Below are 23,229 nucleotides of genomic sequence, written 5' to 3' on the forward strand. Positions count from 1 at the left end.
GGCACAGTAGAATAAAAATGGGGCCTTTTTCATACCCAAGTGGTAGCAAGAGTGGCGCGCCCAACTTTCTTCCATATCCTCCCTACCCCAATGTTTGGATAAGAGCCACTTTTACCTGCTAACTTGTACTCTGAAGTCTTAGAAGATTTGGGGTTGGAGAAGACATGGCAACATTCTGGTTCTCTGAAATGAATACAGCAACAAGAAAAAGGTGCTATTTTTAGTTTGAAAAACAAATTCCCCATATCCATGAACAGAACTTCTCATTTTGCTTCAGACAAGTTAATTGCAAAATATACTGTCACCACGAGATATTTCTGGAGCTCGGGATATGCCCACAGAGCCCCTCTTGGGGTTCCACACAGTGCCGGGCCTGTCCTGCTCCGCCTGTTTGTCTGTCCCACTTTGAACATTTGTCAATTTAGTGCTCTGGGCACATCACCAGCTCTCTGGAGCTTGTACAGGCCCTCTTCTTTTAGTCTAAACACACACTATTTTCATATTTATATTTCATATTTATATTTGTTCATGACCATTGGTATTTAAAATATTTTAAAAGAACATTAGAAACCATTTAAAGTCTCTCCCTTTTTAGAAAATAGTTAACAGTAGATTTGTTCATGTATATTACACGCACACACGCACACACACTGTTACTCACTCACTCACATATTTATGAAAAAATCCTGTACTGTTACTAATTTTGGATTCATTCACCAGAACTTTACAAAGGCCTTTTTTAGGTCCTAAGCACTTTATACAGATTTGCTTATTTGGTCCTCCTCATAACCCCTACAAGTTTAGGACCAAAATTATCATCCCTGAAAATTGCTTATGGTCATATTATATGACACAGGTGCATTTTGGACCTAGGTCTCATCTTCCAGTTTGTCTCTTTTCCTTTTCTGAGATTTCTCAGGAAAGATTTATTTAAAAAAGGGAGGCATGGAGAGAAATAGATTTTATTATTTTTACATTTTTACTAATGTATTTTGTTTTTATATCATTATCGTTTCTGATATATCTCTCCCCATCCCTCTTCCCCATCTCTTAGAACAAGTCTTCCTAACAAATTTCAAAACTAGATTGCTTTCTTTTGTAATCCTATGTATTTTATTTGGTGCATCTAAAAATCTTATTCTGAGACTACCTGACACTATCCAAAAGAATCCAGAACACCAAAAAAAGAGTTTAAAAATTTTGCCTTAAATATATAAAACAGTCATTTAAAAAAAAGGTTGGGGGAAAAAATTCTGGTCAAACAAACCAAGCCATCAACAAAATGTGATGATATAATGAGATGTTCCATACCCAGCTCTCCACCCCCAGCCATTTTCACCTCTTCCTTCAGCAAAGAAGGGAGGATGGTACATGAGAAATAGATTTTGGAAAGTATGGGTTGCTAGAGACTGACAAACTCCATGATTTGCTCCATATCTGCTCTTCACTTAACGCAAGCTCGATATATGTAAATTCACATAAAAGATCAATTGCGATCCCATTACAAAAAGAATAGCCAGCTACAGTGGTTGTAGAAGAAAATCTAGGCATTATGCAAAGTGAAGCACATGTATTCTAAAGCAGCATTTCCCATTTTCCTTATCATTCAACATGTGTGTTGGCCTGTGTGATGGCCAAGTTATATCTTCTCATTATTACCACTTTGGAAACAGACACTAAAGCAACAAGCTTATTGCACATCTGAAGATAAAAAGACTCAAATCCCTAAGTCCCTGCCTAGTTCTAAATCCTGTGGGGTAAGAAAAGTATGAGGGTTAACATCTATCAATTTAAGTATGTTCCACAATGCTGTTTAAAATATGTCCTTGATCCCTCATGCAAAAGGGTGAACCATGAAGGGGTCTCTCACTTATGGGAAATGATGGTGTTTGCTACAGAGCGAAGACATTCTATTCCCAACAGGGAATAGTAGTTTCACCTCCCTAAGGTTAGGGTGAAAGTCCCCATCTTTCTGGATGACTATGGGCTGATTTTGGCCCAACATTGACAGGGGTGGTCTCCATTTAATTGAGAATTTTTTTTTGAGCAGCTGCTGGGAACACAAATGCCTAAGCATTTGAAAGTGTGGGTGTTGTAAGAAATTTATCTCGTCTCTGGTCTCCCCCTCGGATAATATCAAAGTGTGCATGTCAAAGCAGCATGGCTGAGCCTTGTTAAAGTCGCACCCTAATGCTGTTTAGTGAGCTTCTTTCCAGATGTGTTTGTTGCCGGGTTTCTTCTTTTCATTAATTGGACTTTGTTACCAGGCACCCCTTAAGCAATGGAGGATTGAGTTTCTCAAGGAAAAGGGCCCCAAAGGGACAAGAGATGAAAGCCAAAAGCAGAGGAATAGAATCGAAGGTAAAACTAACTGTTTGAGAAGGGGGGGGGAAATGAGTTCCCAGTCATTGTAAATTTCCATTTGTATGTATGTGATCAACAGCCCTTCCCTGAATGCCTTGAAAACTTTTAATATTAGCTGGGGAAATTATACCTTCCCTTGGCTCCTCCATGCTTTCAGGGACAAAACCCCATCTCTTGGCTTGCTTTTCTTCCTCACTGAATCACATGTTTGAGAATGTCTGCAGATACATTCGGTTTTAATTAAAACACATTTGAAAAGATACTTTTACAATTAAAAAGCTGATGAAAATAAATGGGGTCAAGAAGGGTTTACATGACTCCATCGATCCAGAGCAAGTTATTATAAGGCAGAGAGGAGCGCTCCCTAAACATTCTCTGATTTTTTTTTTTAAGGTTGATGTTTTCCTGTGTCAGTATCACGGACAAATACTAGGCTGACTAATTAGTAACCCAATTCAGAGTAGCATTTGTAATATCCTACAAACTAGTTTTGATTAGTTTTTTTTTTTTTTAAGGGATGTAGGGGAGAGAAGGATCTTAATCCAAATGCATCTATGTGAGTCCATCTGTCAAGATCCTATAACTTTGTACATAGTCAAACAGTGGAGAATAAGGACGAGTTCAAAGGTGTCTCCAAGGAAGCAGTGGTTGATAAGGAAAGATCAGTGCTGTCTCAGCCTTCTGGTGTATGCTGTGGCTAAGTCCTCCTACACTGTGTGATACAAACCCCACTGCACAGATTCTCTCTAAGGACCTACAAGAGACAGGGAAATGAGTCAATCAGTAAGCATTTATGAAGTAATTAAAGTGGGCTCACTGGAAATACAAAGACAAAAGTAGCTCTTTCCTCAAGTAGTTTATAGCCTAATGGGATGAAAAGTATATGCCTAATATATGCAAGAAAGTTTTTTGGAGGGAAGCACTACTAGCTGGAGGCAATGGGAAAGGCTTCAGGGAGTTGACCAAGCTTGAGCTAAGTCTTGAAGGAAGCCAGGTCTTCTAAGAGGCAGATGAGAGGAGATACATTCCAGTCATGGAGGCTAGTGCTCAAGTACAGAGATGGAAGATTGTATGTGCAACAACAAATGGGCCATTGTGACTGATCAAAGAGTGTATGGAGGAGAGTAATATGTATAAATGCTGAATAGGTAGGAATGGGTCAGGTTGTAAAAAGATTTAAAGATCAGAATAGCTTATAGTTGACCCTAGAGATAATAGGAAGTCATAGGAATTTGAGTAAGCATAAGTGTGGGACAGGATCAGACCTGTGCTTTAGGAATATCACTTTAAAAACAAAAACAAAAATAAAATTTAAAAAGAGGAATATCATTTTGGCAGCTGTCTGAAGAGTGATTGCAGGAGGGTTGACTTGAAAATGGGAGACCAAATAGGACACTATTCCAGTAGTTTAGTAAGAGGTAATAAGGGCCTAAATTAAGGCCATGGTTATGTGATTGTAGATTAGGGGACATGTTGAAGAGGTATTGAAGAGGTAGAAATGACAAAATTTGGCAGCTAATTGGATACGTAGACTGAGAGTAAAGAGCTGATGAGGGGTTACCAAGTGAGAACAGAGAGAAAAGAGAAGGGACCTCTTAAGCCATAATTAAGGGGCGCAATATGGTTATAGAATCATCACAGGAAACAGAAGGAATAGTCAGACAGGTACAAGAATAGTGTCATGAAAACCTAGAGAGGAGAGAATCCAGAAGGAAAAGGTGATCAATGGGGCAGCTAGGGGGCGCAGTGGATAGAGCACCAGCCCTGAATTCAGGAGGACCTGAGTTCAAATCTGGTCTCAGACACTTAACACTTCCTAGCTGTGTGACCTTGGGCAAGTCACTTAACCCCAACCTGGGTGGGGGGGAGAAAAAAAAAAGGTGATCAACAGTTTCAGATGCCAAGGGATCAAAAATGAGAATCAAGCACTGGCTATTAGATTTTGCTATTGAGAAATCATTGATGACTTTGCAGAGAGCCAGTTGAATGATGAGGTTAGAAGCCAGCTTTCTGAAGGTTTAGACGACAGTGAGAAACAATTGTAGACAGCTTTTGCAAGGAGTTTTCCAGAGAGTGAGGAACTCAGTAGAAAAATGGCAGACATAACCAGCCTACACAGACATCTACAAACAGCGTTCAGTTCAACTCTTTCTTCCAACAAGCCAATCAAGTCTGCCTTTTCAGAGCATGTTTAGAAATGCCAGCCAAGTAGCTTGAGCTAGCTCTGTTTTTATAAACTTGCTCAGGAAGCCTCAAAGGGAGAGAGAGGTCGGGACCCTCTCAGGTTATTTGGTGATAGCTGCGGCCTTCTTGATGGTGGTAAGATCCTTTCCCTAGAGGAAGGGGATACTGAGACCTGTTTATCTCTTTTCTTTTCTCTGAAAAAGGTTGTGTGGTTGGGCCTTATCACTTATACCTGGTGGCAATTGGCTCACACTGGAAAAGGCATACACATTCTTTCCTTTCAATTCACACGATCATAGATCTAGAGCAATAAGAGACCTTAGAGGTCATCTCATCTAACCCCTCATTTTACTGAATGAGAAACTGAGGCCCAGAAAAATTAAATGTGCCCAATGTCATAAGTTAATAAATGGAAGAACTGGGATTCAAACTCAGGTCCTATGACCCTCAAACACAGCCCTCTTTTCATTAGCTACACTGCCTCCAACCGTAATAATAATAATCACTTTTAGCAAATCACTTCTTCCCCCATCTTCCTGGACTTCGGTTTCCTTCTCTCTAAAATGAGATAGTTGAACTAGATGGCCTGGAAAGTCTCTAACAGTTCTAGAGTTAGAAATCTATGATCCTTTAGAATTTCCTTTCTCAATTCCTCATTTCGCACCACCAGATGAGAAGTGAAAAATTTGTCTTCAGCCAGGGACCAAATGGTCAATTGAACTGACTTTCACTAACCAACAGATCAATTGAAAGCATTACTCCAAAAGCCCCAGAGATTTCCCCAATCCCTGGAGAAAAGAGTGGTGATCTGTCGCCTGACATTCACACAGCCCTTTTCAGGTCCTCAAGCAATTTCCCACAAATCTCGTTTTTGCAATACCACAACCTTTGGGCCTAGGCCTTATCCCATAAAAAACTTGTCCATGGTCATATTGCTTGGAGGTGACATAGGTGTTATTTGAACCCATGTCTCCTAGCTCCCAGCCCAGTGCTTCTTTTACATACAAATCAGTCATCTCATAAAATAAGCAATATCTGTAATTAATATGAAAATGCTCCCTGATCCTAAACCTGTTTTCCAAGGTCTGCTTGCTCCACTGAAAGCCATGCTTATGGCCTTTAGAAGTGGGTGCAGCTAGGTGGCCCAGTGGTTAGAGTACTGGCCCTGAAGTCAGGAGGACTGGAGTTTAAATCTGGCACTTGACACTAGCTGTGTGACCCTGGGCAAGTCACTTAACCCCAATTGCTTCACCACCACCCCCCAAAAAATGGCTCAAGACTCTACAAAAAGGCCTTTTAAGATTGCCATAAACATGAGGTTCCCAACTGAAAGGTGGGAAATCTCTTCTAGTGGGAGAAGCTTGAGCAAAAGATTCAAAAACACAACTCCTGTGGGAGGCTCCATAAACTCAGAGGAGCCAAGAACAGGGAAAAGGGAAGGGCAGAGAAACATGCCAACCCATGCCAGGCCTGAGTCATCCTTTTCCACTGGGCCCCAGTTATCTCCCTGGTCAGTTCCAGTTTTCTTTTGACTTAAGGTTTAAACCTGTACTTCTCCCCAAAGACATTTGATCAATATCCCCAGATAAAATATGTTATGGTTTAGCTGGATTCCCCCTCCACAAAAATGTGGTTTTGCTCTTTAGGTTTTTTGTTGCTGTTTTGAAGATGGTCAATCAAAAAGAAGCATTTGGTCAAACGTGACTTTACTGTCATCCTCACGTATGGTAAGGTTTGCAGATTCGACTTTCAAGAATTGCATTCTTGAAAACAGAATTGAATCTATAGCTAGGGATTCTCCTCCCTCCCACCAGGCACCTTGCATTGTTCTAACTCAAAGCCTTAAGCTCGAGAATGTGCTCTGTGAGTTCATCAAGGTGGGGTGCTCCAAGTGAGGAATCCCCTGTCCCTGTGCAGATGGGCACCTGCACTGCCACTTAGAATCTTGAGAGTTGCCTGGAGTTACTCGTGGGGTCATCTGGTCAGCATTTGTCAGAGGGAGGACTGGAAAGCCCGCGTCTCCTGACGCCAGAGCCAGCTGTCCATGCGGTATCCTGCTGCCTCTCCAACCAGAGAAAGTTCATTCAATTGACAAGCATTTATTAAGCACCAACTCTGTGCCGGATGTTGGGGATGCAAGTCAAAAAGTGAAACCATTCCAGCCCTCCTTAAAGTGCTTTCAATCCGCTTGGAACAAACACTACATAACATAAAAGCAGAGACAAACTATCTGAAGTTAGTTGGGAAGGGTGGAGCACCCATTGGAGGCAACAGGAAAAGTCGGTAAGAGGTAGCACTTGAACTGAGCCTTAAAGAGACCAAAGGATAGATATATTTGACTCAAGAGAGATTAGCATACTTTTTGACTTCCCTTTCCCAAAATAAAACTATTTTAAAAGCCCAAAGTAGCAAATATTAGATAGCATAGTACATAATTTTATAGAGGAAACTTTAAAAAAAATACTCAAATATGATTTCATACTCTTTTGATGATCTTCACTTCTCAGGAATCATAACTTAAGCTAATCTCTTCTTACCAGACTTTTATTAGACTTGCTCAATTGAGCACATTGGATCCTGTCTTGGAACTAACTCTCTCCTGGGGCCGGTACTATTTTTGAAGATTTCAAGCTAGTTTGGCCCCTAAAGCTTCCCTGGGCACCCTTCCTTAGTTTTCCAGTAATCTCATCCCGCAAGTTTTCCCTGCTTAGACTTAAGGAAGTGCCTTGGTTTACCTTTCTAGCATTCTGTATCATTTACAAGACCTGTATCTTGTTTCTTCTGAAACTTTTGCATCCTTGTACTATGTAGGGTGCGTAGAATGGATCTCTATTTGAGCTTGAAAGCCCTTTCATGATTGGTTCTATCTAAACAGAAAACTTCTCTATTTCCTGTCTGTTTTGGATGTAGCATATTCCTGGCCCCTCCTGTCAGTTATTTATTTGACTTGAACTTATCTGCAGCATAGCAACCCCTGCCACTCCCCTTTCTTCTTCTTTCATTCACAAAGTGTCTTTGACAACAACCCATCTAGAATCAGTTTTCAAAAAGGGCCACGATGTTTTTAATATTTCTCCAAAGTCTTCTTCCTTTGATATTTCATCATGATGTAGAAGAGTTCCTAGCTTCCCAAAGTCCTGATTAATTTTGACAGCAAGCGATCTAGAATCAGTTTTCCAAAAGGATCACAATGTTTTTAATATTTCCCCAAGTCTTCCTCCTCTGATATTTCATCCTGATGTAGAAGCGATCCAGGGTTCCCAAAGTCCTGATTGATACAAGAGCTCACTACAACAATTCTCAAAGCCACAGAGAGATCACAGAATCTAAAGGGGAAGTCCATGTGCTGTTGAAGTCATAGCCCCCCTGAGCATGCTGAAGTACTTTCTGCCACTGACTAGTATGATGTTAATATTACCATAATTGCAGTTTGTTTGGGACTTTAAAACTTGGGAAGTTCTTTGTATACATGAATTTGAATGTCTACATTTGTATACATTCATTTGAACTCATTTGAACCGCACAGAAGGCCTGTGAGATAGAGTGCTACGGGTATGAGGAGAATGGGTTTGTCACAGCAAGCACTCGGTAACCTTGTTGTCCAAATGAAGGTCATTACTATTCTGTCAAGTCCCACCTCTGACACTGAAGGTTGAGAGACTCGGGACAAATCACTTAACTTCTCAATATGACTAGAAATTGCAAGAGAATGTCCCAAGCTGCATCGGTAGAAGGAGTTTCCTAACTAGGGAGAGCCTTATAAGCAAAGAACTCATGTCTCTAAGTCACTATTGTCTTTTTCTATGGGGACTATTTCAGAGAACATTGGCAGAGCAGAATGAGTAAGGATATGTGATTTTGAAACAAGGAATCACAACGCTGGCTTTGTAACATCCCAGGGTCAGAGAATCATAGAACTAGAGCCGAGAGGATCTTCAGAGGCCATTTAGCCCAACTTCCTCCTTGCACACTGAGGCCCAGAAGGAGACGAGACTTAGCCAAGGTGACAGGAGTGATCCTAGATTTAGAACTAGCAGAGATCTTGACGGCCATCGAAGCCAACCAAAACCCAGGAGGGAAAGGGACTTGTCCAAGGTCACACATAGGATCCTAGATCTAGAGCTGGAAGGGAATTTAGAGGCCATCTATGCCGACCAAGTCATTCTACAGCTAAAATATTGATATCCAGACTTAAGTGACTTGCTTGAGGTTACACATGTAGTCAGTGGCAAAGCTTTTTTGAACCAGCTGACTCTGAATCCATCCCTCTTTCTGCTTTACCGCATTGCCTCCTGTGGCTCCATTTCCTAAAGGCATCTATTCTTGATTTAGTTTTTCTTTTGTTTTCTTTCATTTTTAAAAGAAGACTTTGGGGGTGGGTAGCCATTATGAAATCAAACAGCATTAAGACAACAACCCAGTACTCCCCACTGAGAGCTGGTGCCAGGTATAAAACCCTGTATAAATCCTCATCATCATTCTCCTGGGTTCTTCCTTTGACTTCCCCACCCTGCTCTCTCAAGACTTCTTTCTCTACAAGTCAATGTCAGGGCTGCATGTTCCGGAGGCAGAATTGTGCCTTTTCCCTAGCCATAGCTCTACTAGATGCAAATGCATGCCCTAAGGACTTAGTGCTCCCCAGCCCCAGTTCTAGAGAGTCTCTCAATGCATGCAGCTCCCGGTTTGGTGGGTATGTCAAACCACAGATGCTGAAAGCTTATATTCCTCTAGCAGTGTGTGCACCCCAAGCTGGGAGGACAGCCTCCTTTGATCACCTCCCAATCAAAATGGTCTTGCTTTGATTCCTAGATGACAAGCTCTAAGAGCAAGACATTCAAAAACGATATCTCCTGTTCCACTTCATCATTCACCTCGTTTTTCGATCCCAGAGTTCTGCAGTTCACACCTCCTATCAGTCCTTCAAGACGTATCTTTGGCTCCTGTAAGTATGCCTGCTATGATCTCAGATGTAGCCCAGCCTCTGTGGTTTTCAGGTAGTTGGGAAGGGAGGAGCAGGGAGTTGGCCATACCTGTGATTTCATAAGTATTGGTGTAGACCAGGTTCAGATCACTACTTCTTCTGTAACTTAGAGAGTTAGAGGTGTCTGGAGGCCCAAAGAGATTAAATGATTAAACAATATGTGTTAAAAGGGGACTTGAATCCCGTTCTCCAGACTTTAAGACCTACAAACTCTACCCGCTGCTTCTCATTGTAGTCATTAATTATTAAACATACTATGATAACAGCAATTTTTTGTTTTGTTTTGAATAATATTTTATTTTTCCAATACTTGCAAAGAGAGTTTTCAACATTCACCTTTGAAAAACCTTGTGTTTCAATTTTTTCCCCTCTCTCCCTCCTCCCCTTTCCCCAAGACAGCAAGCAATCTGATATAGGTTAAACACGTGCAGTTCTTCTAAACATATTTCCATATTCATCATGCTGCGCAAGAAAAGTCAGATCAAAAGGGGAAAAAAACACGAGAAAGAAAAAAAACCAAGCAAACAAACAACAAAAAGGTGACAATCCTCTGCTTCGATCCACATTCAGTCTCCATAGTTCTCTCTCTGGATGTGGATGGCACTTTCCATCGGAAGTGTATTGGAAATGCCTTGAATCACCTCATTGCTGAAAAGAACCATGTCCATCAGAGTTGTTCATCACATAATCCTGTTGTTACTGTGTACAATGTTCTCTTGGTTCTGCTCACTTCACGTAGCATCAGTTTGTGTCTTTCCAGTCTGCTCATTGTGTCTTTTAGAACAGTAGTATCCCATAACCTTCATATACCATAACTTATTTAGCCATTCGCCAACTGATGGGCATCCGCTCAGTTTCCATTCCAGTTCCTTGCCACTACAAAAAGGGCTGCCACAAACATTTTTTGCAATAGCAAGTCATTAAAATAGTTTTGAAACTATGTAGCTATGTTTATCTCATATTTTAATATTATCCATGAAGATAAGAGTTTTCTTGGTCAAAAATATTGTTAGAATCCAGTTTTTCAGTATCTATTGTATATCCCTGACCTAGGAACCTTCTCCAAATGGAAAATCAATTTGATATGACTTGTTTTTGAATATACAAGAGTATTTTGTGTCTTATATATCAAATACTCAATAAGTAATAAATAACATTTTTGTACATGTGAGTCCTTTTCCCCCTTTTATGATCTCTTTGGGATACAGACCCAGTAGAGGCATCACTGCATCAAAGGGTATGCACAGTTTGATAGCCCTTTGAGCATAGTTCCAAATTGTTCTCCAGAATGGTTGGATCATTTCACAACTCCACCAACAATGCATCAGTGTCTCAGTTTTCCCACGTCCCTTCCAACATTTGTCATTGTCTTTTTCCTCTCATCTTAGTCAATCTGAGAGGTATGAAGTAATACTTCAGAGCTGTCTTAATTTACATTTCTCTAATTAATAGTGATTTAGAGCACTTTTTCACATGACTAGAAATGGCTTTAATTTCTTTGTCTGAAAATCATCTGTTCATATCCTTTGACTATTTATCAATTGGGGAATGTCTCTCTCCATTCATGAAGGATATAATTTGAATGTATAGAGCTGTGTCCTGATTAGTGCAAATAATTTATCCCTTGAATACATATTCATATTTAACTCTTTGAAATCATAATTACACAAAATATGGTAATTGGTTCTAGCCCAGTAGAAATACTAAATGCAAATTCAAATAATGGGAATTGATCCCTATTGAGCTGATAGAATTGAATTAGTCTTTGTCTGAATAGATGACCAATACCTTTGACAGCTTCTTCCTTTTCCTTTTTTTCCTGTCAGGTGAAGAGAAATCTGGCTTTCGTCGTCGGAAATCAAGAAAAACCTCTATTGTCAACGTCAACCCTATCAACGCTCGCCCACACAGCGACAGCCCTGAAATCCGAAAATACAAAAAGAAGTTCAGCTCAGAGGTCCTCTGTGCAGCTTTGTGGGGTGAGCTGATTCTCTTTCTGCTTTGTCCAAACTGAGTCCCAACCATGTGAAAATTAGAGAATGAAGTCATTTCTTCCTAATTTTCTCTGTTGGTCAAAAAGCATTTGTCAACAATAATCAAGCCAGCCAGAAATAATTGTTTAAATAGATATGTTGGATAAATGATGACTTTAGTGACCTAGGTAGTCATTTAGAAATATATTTTTTATTTTGTTTTTGTATCTTCGTCATTAATGAGTGTATCCACAAATAACAAATAGTAAAAAAGAAAAAGGGGGAAACCAATCCAGCAAAACCAACCTTTTTGACAATACATATAATATGGCACATCCCAAGGTCCTCATTGCTTCAAAGACGAGATCAAAGAGCTGTATTTTCTCAACTCTTCTCTAGGGCCTAACTCTATCATTATAGTTATTCAGCATTTACTTTTCTTTCTTTCTGTAGTTCTTTTTATTTACATTGTTGTAGTTTTTGTATACATCATTTTTCTGATGTGACTTACTTTGTATTAGTTTGTGTAAATTTTGCCATACCTCTGTGTATTCTTTATATTCATCAATTCTTATGGAGCACTATAAGGTACCATAACATTCATGTGCCAAAATGCATTTAGCCATTTCCCAGTTGAAGGGCATCAATTATCATTTTTCTAACTTGAAACCAAAAAGATACAACTCTGTGTGTATAAATGGTAAAAATCAATTCATTCTCTCCATTCATTCATCCTTCCATTCATCTTCTTATCCTCTGAATTTCCTATTCATGCCATTAATCCAGATCTGAAGGAATGGCAGACGGGAATGAGAGGATGAGCTAGCGAAAGCTATTGTTGTCTCCACGAGTAGGGAAAGTCAACTGGTATCTGTTAATTGGTTCTCAGAAAAGAATGATCAATTCTTTCATGCCTAGAGCCTTCACTTCTGTGATCTCAAATGACCAGTACCAGGACAGTGGAATAGGGAGGTCAGATGAACTGTCATTTCCCTAATGCTCTCGATTTCCCCTGTGTTGTCTACTGCTTCCCCAATTTTAGACCAATATCATGAACTCCTTTTCTGCCTCTTTCCTGCCCTTCAGATTTGCTTAACTATTAAAACCTAGCTTGATTTTCACTCAGCATGTTAATTCTTTCCATTCACAATTTGTACCTGGGACCTAATTGCTCCCAATCACCAGATATTGGAGATTCTATAACATTGTCCCAATGCTTCTCCAACAAGGCTTATCCCTGTCTCCTTCTTGTTCTACTTACAAGTGGTAAAGTTATGATTATCTCCATTTTATAGATGAGAAAACTAGAGATCAAGTGACTTAAATCACTGGCTCAAGGTCATGTACCTACTAAAGAGTATATATGGCCTCAAAATATAGTCTTCTATCCCCAAATTCAGTACCACTTTCCAACTGTAATAATCTACTTTGCCAATCTAGTTTCTATTACAGTTCGTTGCTTCTAAAAATAATCTTATTTTAACCATTTTAGTTTTATTTTTCATTTTGATATTTTTATTTTGCCATTAGAGGGTAAATAAAAGGATCAGTAGAACTTATCCACATTTCAGATTGGAACCTAAAGAAATGTCATATGTGTGTGTTTGTGTGTATGTGTGTGTGTGTGTGTATATATATATATATATATATATATATATATATATATATATGTATATATATATATATATATATAATTTAACTTATACTTTAACATATTTAACATGTATTAGTCAACCTGCCATCTTGGGGTGGGGGGAAGGAGGGGAAAAGTTGGAACAAAAAGTTTTGCAATTGTCAATGATGAAAAATTACCCATGCATATATCTTATAAATAAAAAGCTTTTAAAAAAAAGAAATGTCAATGGGACACTGATTTCATAGGCATTTGATACTGGGGTGATGTTGTTGTTGGCTTTCCCCAAGGAAAAAGTAGCTTAATATTAGTTCTTTTTTAAATAAAGAAATATTCTAAAAGTACAAAAGCCATTAAGTGACAGATTTTGATAAAAGGTGTCAAAAGACATCATAAACTTCTCATTTTGAGTCAGTTCAGTAATTGATTTCCAATAAAAATGTTCAGATATATTTTCAGAGACATGTAAGTAACTTTTGTAATTTTTCATGGATTTCACGGTCAGAGTTACGGAGAAGTAGGATGGATGATTTCCAAAAAAACCAAAAACAAACAAACAAAAAAAACCTATCTACTCAACTAGCACAGTGGATGAGCACACTGATGTCAGGAAGGCCTGAGTTTAAATCCAACCTCAGCCATTTGCTAGTTGTATGACCCCAGCAAAGTCACTTAACCTCTGGCTGCCTCAGTTTCCTTATGTAGAAAACCAGGTTAATAGTATCATCTACCTTGAAGATTTGTTGTGAGGATAAAATGAGATTATATCTGTAGGCGCTTTGCAAACCTTCAAATAAATAATAGTTATCATCATCATTATAGAGCCTAGATAGTGTCAGACAAAATCTCTATATTTCATTCTTCTTACTTTCCAAAGCTTGCCCAGCTTATATTAGGAGCCAGTGGTGGAAGGTGTCAGATACAGGGAGGAACAAGAATAGATAAGGGTCCATTTTTCAAAGTGTATAGGTGTTTGAAGAAATAAATCAAAGTTTTATGAACTGGTAAAAATTTGCCAGAGGCTTATGGTTGAAAAACACTGAATGAAATTAAAAAAAAAAAAAAAAACCTATACAAACCAGGATAGCAAGAAATCCAATGAACTAAGAATACTATTTTTTATGTACAGGTGTCAATCTGCTGGTAGGAACGGAGAGTGGGCTGTGGCTGTTGGACAGAAGTGGCCAAGGAAGAGTTTACTCTCTGATAAATAGACGCCGATTCCAGCAAATCGATGTCCTGGAAGGGCTCAATATACTGATTACCATTTCAGGTTTGTTCATGATCCAAAAGGGACCCTGTTTTTGCCTTCCTTTGTAATCCCCAGCACTTCTCTCAGTGCCTCACACGTATTAAGTGCTTCATAAATGGCTTACTTGTTGACTGATTGAATAATTGCTGTACCAGGGGAGCTATTAAACCCATAAATTAGCCTGTGAATTGTATTAAAAACCTTCTTTTATGTAGTGAAACACAAGCAAAACAAGATTTGTGTAAAGCTGAGGCTTTATCGGCTTCTATACTTAGCTTATGTTTGAATTTCTATTTAAATTATCTTTCTAGTTTTGCTCTAAGTTTTTTATTTGGATTCAGAACTTGGGATCATAGGATCCTAAATAAAGAGTCAAGGACCATCTATCTGGGCCAAGTCCCTCATTTTACAAAGGGGGAACTGATGCCCAAAGAGGTCATTTCCAAAGATCAGAGCCCCAGAGGTAAGCTTTAAACGTTGGCATATTAACTACAGAACCAGTACTCTTTCCACTATACCAAATAGAGTGATTGTCCTCTTTTCCCTTTCCACATTTTCCCCTACCCCAACCGTCTACATCAAGACAAGGTAGACATAAGCCAAGAAACCTCACTTTGCCCTTTCCTTCTCTTGGTATCATATAACTACTTATCTTGAAATCTGCCCTTTCCCATGGAAGTAGATAACCTAGTTCCTCAGGGCCCAAAGCTTCTACTGTCACAAATCCTTCCATTTCCTAGGACAGTTGACACAGAAACAAGGATCTAAGGCTTTCCCAAGGAACCATGAGGTTAGACCATGGAGAAGTAGTGTAATAAAGATAATTCTGGATTTGGAGTCAGGGATATCTGAGTTCAGATCCTGCCTCAGATACAAGCTGTGTGACCCTGGGATTTCATCCCCTTGACCTCAATTTCCTCATCTGTAAAATGGGAGTCGGGATCATTGACTCTAAGGATCCTTCCCACTTCAGATCTATGATCTTAGAATCTTTGAGAATTGAAGTATGGGGAGTGGGATGGCGGTGGACATCAAACTATCAAGGAATGTAAATTTTTGAGAAGTAGTATCTGGGACTTCTGTTTTTGAATGTGTGTGATCATGATAATGATAATTAGTTAGTACAATGTACCCTGGTAGATTATTAACATTGACTCTCGAGATTGGACAGAATAAGAAGGAAAAAAAAATACACAAAATAGTCTTAATTCTATAAAAATTATTCTAATTATACTCATTCATGAAAAGAGCTTACTGGTTTAATTACCATGTAGACAAATAATGATCAAATGCATCATTAAACACGTGCCAGATTAACTTGGTTGTAATTTCTAGTTGATCTTAACAGATGCTCATTCTTCATAGTTTGTTGCTCACGTAAGAATGGTTGTTAGCTCACAATGCAAAACCAAAAAAGAAATAGAGGGACCATGTTCTATACTACCTCTAACATATTGGAAAACATCTGGATGTTTTCGTGATTTTATATATATATTTTTTTTTTACTTTTTGTCCAGCTGTCTGCAGCTATGTAGACATGGGCCAACTATGACCCAACTATGACATGTTCAGAAGATAAAGTGAGGACAGATAGCAAGAAGATGAATGCAAGTGGGAATATGCCTATAAGTATCGTTGCAACAGTGCTAAACTCAAAATCATTTGGGGCTAGTAAAGAAAGCTAAGGGCAAAAGAAGGAGTTGGGCTCATTTAGCTACAGTGGGAAAAATAGGAAGATCAAATGGATGCTTCAAATGGATGGGCCAATGCTAATTGATGATACAGAGAAAGCAGAGTTGCTCAACTCTTCCTTAGCTTCTCTTTTTTCTGCCAAGAAAAAGGATCTTAACACTGGAGTTGATGGCGGTGATACCCAAGTTAAGTAAGGAGATGGTAACCAAGCCTCTAGCTGGGTGGATGGATTAAGTCATCTGACCCGAACGAACTACATTTTGAAGCACTGAAAGACCTGGCAGATATGATAGTTAAGCCGCTCTCAGAGATAGATGAAAAACCATTTTTAAGAAAAGCTTGCACGGGGCAGGAGATGTCTGACAAGATTGGAGGGGAGCTAGTGTCCCTATAGTCAAAAAAAAGGGGGGGGGGAATGGGATGGAATCCGCCAACTACAGGCCAATGAGTTTGTCTTTAATCGCTAGCAAAATTCTAGGAACCAGCGATCACAAGGAGAGTGATCCCAGCAAGAATAAGGCATGCCTGATTCACCTTGTTTCCTTTTTTTGATGGGGTTATTAGTCTGCTATATAAGGGGAATGTTCTGGATACAGCTCCCCTGAAATTTATCAAAGGATTTTATAAATCCCTTCATGCTATTAATGTGTTAAAGATGGAGTTATATGGGATTCATAGCTGATCCCCAGCAATAGTTTGATGTGGGTTTCAGAGAGTCTGTGCTTGAGTCTGTGCTTGGCCCTGGGCTATTCCATATTATTCAGACTGACTTGGTACAGCTTGTCAAACTTCCAGGTATCACAAAACTGGGTGGAGTCACAGAAAACTCAGAATATCAAAAGATCTTGACATGCAAGAATAGTGGATCAAAGTCTTTCAAATGAAATAAGATAAAGATCAACATCAAGTCTTATCTTGGGTTCAAAAAAAATTAATGTTACAAAGATAAAGTAGTAAGGATGTAGCGCCATCCATGGCTCTTTATCTGTGAAAGGGGCAATGCTTTTCAGTGACCTCTATGGTCGACATAAGTCAGTAATATGATGGAAGCTAAAAAAGCTAGCATGATCTTTATCTCCATAGAGAGAGGGAGAGTGTCCAGGATGAGGGAGGTGCTAGCTGTTTGCAGACCACATCTGGACTCTCGTTTTCAGTCGAAGGTGCTATGTCTTAGGGAGAAAACTGAGAAGCTGCTGAGCCTCCAAAGGAAAATAGGATAGGGAAGGGCTTCGAGGTCATGTTGTATGAAGATTGGTTAAAGGAACGGAACACGCTGAGACTTAAGAAGAGAATTCTGAAGGGTGCCATGCTAGCTGTGTCCAAATACTTGAGGGCCTGTCATATGGAAGAGGTATTAGACTTGTTTTCCTTGGCTCTAGAGGGCAGAACCAGGAGCAATGGGGGGAAGTTGCAAAGGGGCCCAGTGAGGCTGGATGTCAGGAAGAACTTCCTCACCATGAGCGCAATCCAAGTGTGGAACTGAAAGCCATGCTATAGTTCAAAAGCCCACAGTTTAGTTTGGCCACATTAGAAGAGGCTGAGGGTGGGTGTATCCATCAGAAACCTGACACTCCATCCAGACTACTCTGGAAATATGTTCAAGATTGATCCCAGAAGTGAGACCTTCAAGGTTGGCTACAGAAATATTCCTAACATCTGCCTCAAAAGGGAGGGAAGAGGGGAGAGACATCAAAAGAAAAAACAAGCTGGAGGTCACCATATTACCACAGTTTCCATGTGGAGCCCAAGGAATTACCTAAAGGCCTCCAGTGCGGAGGAACCCATTACCTCCCAAGACAGCCCACCTCCCTTTTGAACAGCTTACTCTCCAGGCCTAAGAACAGTGTGTCTTTAAAGTTCTTGCCTAGAGATGAATTGTAAGAATCTGAAAGTAGAGGTGGGGCAGGCAGACAAGGGGCGTGTTCAATAGATAAAAAAAATGGACTTCTGTTAAAGTCCTGAGTTGCTTCACTGTGGCTTGGGAGAGTCCTGAGTTCTCAAAAGCTGTGTCAGCAGAACTTGACCTGGAAAGGTTTCAAGGTCCAGGAGTGCACTATAGGTCTCAAGGACCAGGCTAATAATAACAATAGCTGACATTTATCTAGTGGTTTAAGATTTGCAAAATTAAACAATCCTGGAAAGTAGGTGCGATTTACCTCCATTTTACAAATGAGGAAACTGAGGCATAGAGATTAAGTTATTCACCCAAGGTCACACATCTAGTAAATATCTGAGGTGAGATCCAAACATAGATGTTCCTAATTCCAGGTTCAGCTTTTCAGTTACTACATGAAGTTCCCCTAGTCTAGCCAACTTCAGAGAGCTATGTTCTCAAGTTAGCCACAGAACAATGCATATTTTGGTCAGAGCCACTTTCTTTTTCTTTTTTATGCTACTTTATTTGTCCAAATCCATCCAAAGATAGTTTGCAACATTTACCTTTGCAAAACCTTGTGTTCCAAAATTTTTCTCCCTCTTTCCCTCCCTCTCCTCTCCCCAAGATGGCAAACAATCCGATGTGCAATTCTTCTAAACGTATTACCATATCCATCATGCTACTCAAAAAAAATCAGATCAAAAGGGAAAAATTAATAACAAACAAACAAACAATAATAAAAAGGTGAAAATCCTATGCTTTGATCCACCTTCTATCTCCATAGTTCTCTTTCTGAATGGCTCTTTCCATCCTAAATCTATTAGAATTGCTTTGAATCACTTCATTGTTGAAAAAAACCAAGTCCACCACAATTGATCATCACATAATCTTGTTGTTTCTGCATACAGTGTTTTCCTGGTTCTGCTCACTTCACTTAGCATCAGTTCCTGTAAGTCTGCCCAGGCTTTTCTGAAATCAGCCTGCTCATCTTGTCTTGTAGAATATATACTATATTTTACTCAGCCAATCCCCAACTGAGGGGCATGCACTCAGTTTCCAAAATAAGCAAAATATTAACCTTCACCTCTTCCATTATGGAAAACAGGGGATAGTTTATTCCTTCCTTCATTAAATTCCTTAAATTAAATGATCATGTTCAAGGAATAAAGATAGAGATTAGAACTATGATTTCATTGGTATAGGGAACTTCCATGTGAGGAAACTACCTTTACTAAAGCAGGTTGTCACCTGTTCTAGAATTTATAATCATAGAGAGTTATATAGAGCATTGCAAGATTGCCTTAGGCCAGACCTCTAATTTCAAGTGTGGAGAATTCTAAAGTAGAAACACCTTTCATTACAGAGCTGCTTCCCTCTGTACTTTATAGTGTTCCAGTTTTACTTGGGGGCACTGAGACGTTAAGTGATTGCAACAGCTTTTTTCATTAATCTCCCTGCCTTCAGGATCTCTTTTACCTCCCCAGTCCATTTTATATATCTCATTCAGAGTAATAGGGACAGGAACTGGGCCTGGGATTTCATTAGTAGAGGTCATTCTCCTTACCAATACAGGGGGACACTTGCTTCGAAACTTGGAAAGCACAAGGAAGTTAAATGACTCTCCTAGGATAACCCAGCTAGTATCTTTCAGAAGCAAGTCTTGAACCTAGGTATTTCCCATTTTTAGGCTGGCAAGCTGCTCTGTATGCAAGGCAAGAAAAAAGGAACGATTTCTTCCCTCTAGGAGTTGACATTCTATTGGATAAGATGTGGTCCTTGCCTTCATGGACCTTAGCATCTAGCAGGGACTTAAGACACAGAGAAATCCCATTCTTCTATTGTTAGAATAAATAAATTAGAGAGATTGGAAACAAAGGGCCAGGGGGCATTTCAGAGCAAAGACTATTACTCATAGTGTGGCTTAGGGAGGCCTTCTTGGCATTCAATTTGTTTTAAAGGGTGGCTGAAGATTTTAAAGGTGGAAAGGGAAGAGCAAGAGGAAGAGTATTCTAAGCCTAGGGCTTGGAGTCAGAAAAGAACAATTGTCCTGAATACAGTGAATGGAGGAAAGAGAGGTTATTTCACTTTTGTGTATTTCCATGTTCATCAGGAAAGAAGAATAAGCTGCGAGTGTACTACTTGTCCTGGCTGAGAAACAAGATTCTGCGTAATGATCCTGAGTTGGGAAAGAGGCAAGGTTGGATCTCTGTGGGAGACCTGGAAGGCTGTGTGCACTACAAAGTGGGTAAGGTTCATCTCAGATCTACTCTCCCTTCTTGACTTCCACTTCCTTTGGTATCATTAATCATCGGGAAAATGGTCACTAAGGAAAGGAAGAATTATAGTTTGAAATATACGGGTAGGTGAGACTCAAAAGTCTTCAGGAATTTTATGTTACACCCCTAACTCCATCCACTCCATTCTGATCAACCTAAATGATAAGTTACTCCAGTTCACTTTTGGTTTCTCCTCCTCCCGCCATTCCTTCCTCCTTTCCAATCCTAATGCAGTCTGCTTAATCTCCATCTAAAGCCCTAAAGCCCTATCCAGCCCAAACTCTTCAAAATAGTCAGGGACACCTAGTTCTACCATTTACTGTGCAACGGGAGGAAGTTATCATGTAACCTCTTGAGCCTCAGTTTCCTCCGTTAGAAAGTAGGAATAATATTGCTACTCTTCCCTCCTAGAGTTGTTGGGCAGGTCCAGTGAGTTTCCTCTGGGTATGAAGGAAGGAGCTACATAAATGTTAGCTCACTCTTCTCTGCTTCTTTGTAGCAGCAAAAAAGAAAAAGTGTGTGAATTGTGCTGCAAGGTTTACCAAGGGTTTCACAATTGTCTTGACCTATTGCAATATTATGCCTGTTTTACAGATAAGGAAACTGAGAGATATTTACTCAGGGTCACACAGCTCATAAGTACCTGACCTAGGGATTCAACTAACTCAAATATTTATAAATCATCTTTTACATCCAATAGAGTGTGCAAGACACAAGGGCCACAAAGACAAAATTGAAGCAATCCCTGTCCTCAAGTTGCTTACAGTCTATGGGGAGAGACAATACATACACAAATGAGGAAATACAAAGTAATTTAAGTGTCGGAGGAGAAAGTACCTTTAACTTAAGAGAATCAAGGAAGGCCTTACAAAATGGCAGTACTTGACCTGGGCATTGAAGGATGAAAAAACTTCATAGACATTATGGATTAGAAAGGGCTTCTTAAAGAAATGGCATTTGAGTTGTTTTAAATATGCTGAGAGTTGCCTTTGAAGATGGGGAACAGCCTAACAGAAGACAAGAGACAAGAGTAGTATGTTAGGTGGGAGAAATGGCTAATAGACTAGTTTGGCTAGAACGTCGCCTAAATTTGATCCCCTTGTGGCTTGGCTCCCAGTCTAGCACTCTTTCTATGATGGTTGATACCTAAATCGTAGTAGTACCTAATACATTAGAGCTGGAATAGGGACTTAGAACTTGGCACAGCAAAGCTGTGAGGTATCCTAGAGCAGAGGTTCTTCACTTTTTTGTGTTGTCGATACTTTTGGCCAACTACTGAATGCAACAGACCTCTCTCCAGAATCATGTTTTTAAATGCATGAAATAAAATACGTAGATCCAATTACAAAGGAAGCCAATTATATTAAAATCAAGATGTAATTTTTCCCAGCTAAGTTCATAGGCCTCCTCCCCCACATACACTCCTAAGTCATTCAGTCTGGGAATCCCAAGTTAAGAACTCCTTAGAGTTGTGGTATCAAAATCAAATAGAAATAAGGGCCACTAACTTGTACATGAGGAGCTCTGTGAGCCACAGATTGATTTAGTTCTAAAAGGTAATAGTATCTGTTTTAGTGTGTATTTATTTATTTTGTTAAATATTTCCCAACTGAAGTTCTGCTTTGAGCTGCGCTCAGAGTGTTGTAGTTGGAACATGTTTGACACCTCTGCCTTAGAACATATAAAGAATATAAAGTGACAGAAGTGAAAGTAGCTTTGTGCATTTGATAGAGTTGTTTTGATTTATGTTTTCCGATGTCTTCTATGAATTGAAGCATTTTTAAAATGGTTGTTGATAGCTTGCATTTCTTCTTTTGATAACTGCCTATTGCACATCGATCCACGGGGTCTTGTTCTTTTATCTTTTTATAAATTTTACAAATCAGTAATATCTTCCAGAATCCTTTCCATTTTACTATTTTGCCTCTAGGTTTAAAACTTTGGAGTCATCTTTGATGCTTTCCTTTCTTTCACTTCTCCCCCCCATCCCATATCTAATATATCAAAGACACCAAATCCTCATTTCTTTCTTATAAATGTCTTTTGGAGTTTCCACCCTTTCTCGCTGTTCCCACTGCTACTGCCCTACTCCATAAATTCACACCTAGGTTACTGCAACTTCTGGTTTGCCTCCCTCCAGAAAGGCACCCAGTCTTTACTAAATATAAAATGCTAGACACCTATAGAACTCAAGAGACAATTGATATAGCAAGGAGCCACTGATATCCCTAAATAGGTAGCTATTTCCTCAAATTCTCTTGGTGTTCCAAAATGACTAGCTGGCTATGTCTCAATAGCTCTTCCTCTTACCAGTGAGCAGAACAGACCCAGGCTGGTCTAAACTGTCCACACGAGGCATTATCAGAGCTAAAAGCACTAGTTCCAACTCCACTGACCCACCTATCTGCATTTACATTGAACTGTGTCTTCATAGACAGTTTGAAGGGGAGAAATAAAGCAATTAATCAGATAATCCAAGAAAACATCATCTCTCTTCTCTGTGTGTGTATAGCTGCTACCCAAATAGCTCTTTGAAGGAAAGAGACCAACTCTGAAGTTACAGTAGCTAAGCTGCCCCTTATATATTTTCAGGTTCTGTAATTTCAATTGAATTCCATTTTAAAATATTTGTTGAGCACCTTTTATGTGCAAAGCCCTATTCTAGGCACTGGAGTTACAAAGTCAAAGATGAGGTAGCCTCTATTCTTAAGAAACCTACCTTTCTGGAGGGGTGGTGGGAGGAAGGATCCATATTATACACAGATAAATATACAGTGTTTTCAAAGTCACATTGAGCTACTTCATAGTTATGGGTACAAGCAGATTATGATTCTTGGAGCAGGAAGGCAGCAGCTGTTGCCAATAATCCGATGAAGTCACCACCTTCCCCCTCAGAGCCCAGGCTTCTAGGCAAGTGTTTCTGAACTGCCCCTCCTACTGTTCAGGTTCAAAAAAGACCCCAAAAAGGTTGGGGTCTTTCCCCAAAATTTTCCCCCAA

The 23,229-nt window shown here is 39.6% G+C and overlaps 1 protein-coding gene across 3 annotated transcripts in view; it reads left to right on the forward strand.

Annotated features, from left to right (window-relative positions):
* Positions 1–23,229, forward strand: part of NRK (Nik related kinase) — a 223,645-nt gene that overhangs the window by 169,509 nt on the left and 30,907 nt on the right. For 2 of the 3 annotated variants that reach the window (XM_074278578.1, XM_074278579.1), the window contains exons 20-25: positions 2,268–2,361; positions 6,195–6,275; positions 9,358–9,490; positions 11,356–11,508; positions 14,265–14,408; positions 20,066–20,200. In XM_074278578.1, coding sequence (XP_074134679.1) covers positions 2,268–2,361; positions 6,195–6,275; positions 9,358–9,490; positions 11,356–11,508; positions 14,265–14,408; positions 20,066–20,200 — 740 coding nt within the window. The remainder of the gene's footprint in view (positions 1–2,267; positions 2,362–6,194; positions 6,276–9,357; positions 9,491–11,355; positions 11,509–14,264; positions 14,409–20,065; positions 20,201–23,229) is intronic. The other variant, XM_074278580.1, reaches the window with a different exon arrangement.

The sequence above is a fragment of the Sminthopsis crassicaudata genome, chromosome X (genome assembly GCF_048593235.1).
Source record: "Sminthopsis crassicaudata isolate SCR6 chromosome X, ASM4859323v1, whole genome shotgun sequence".
Taxonomy (NCBI): Eukaryota; Metazoa; Chordata; class Mammalia; order Dasyuromorphia; family Dasyuridae; genus Sminthopsis; species Sminthopsis crassicaudata.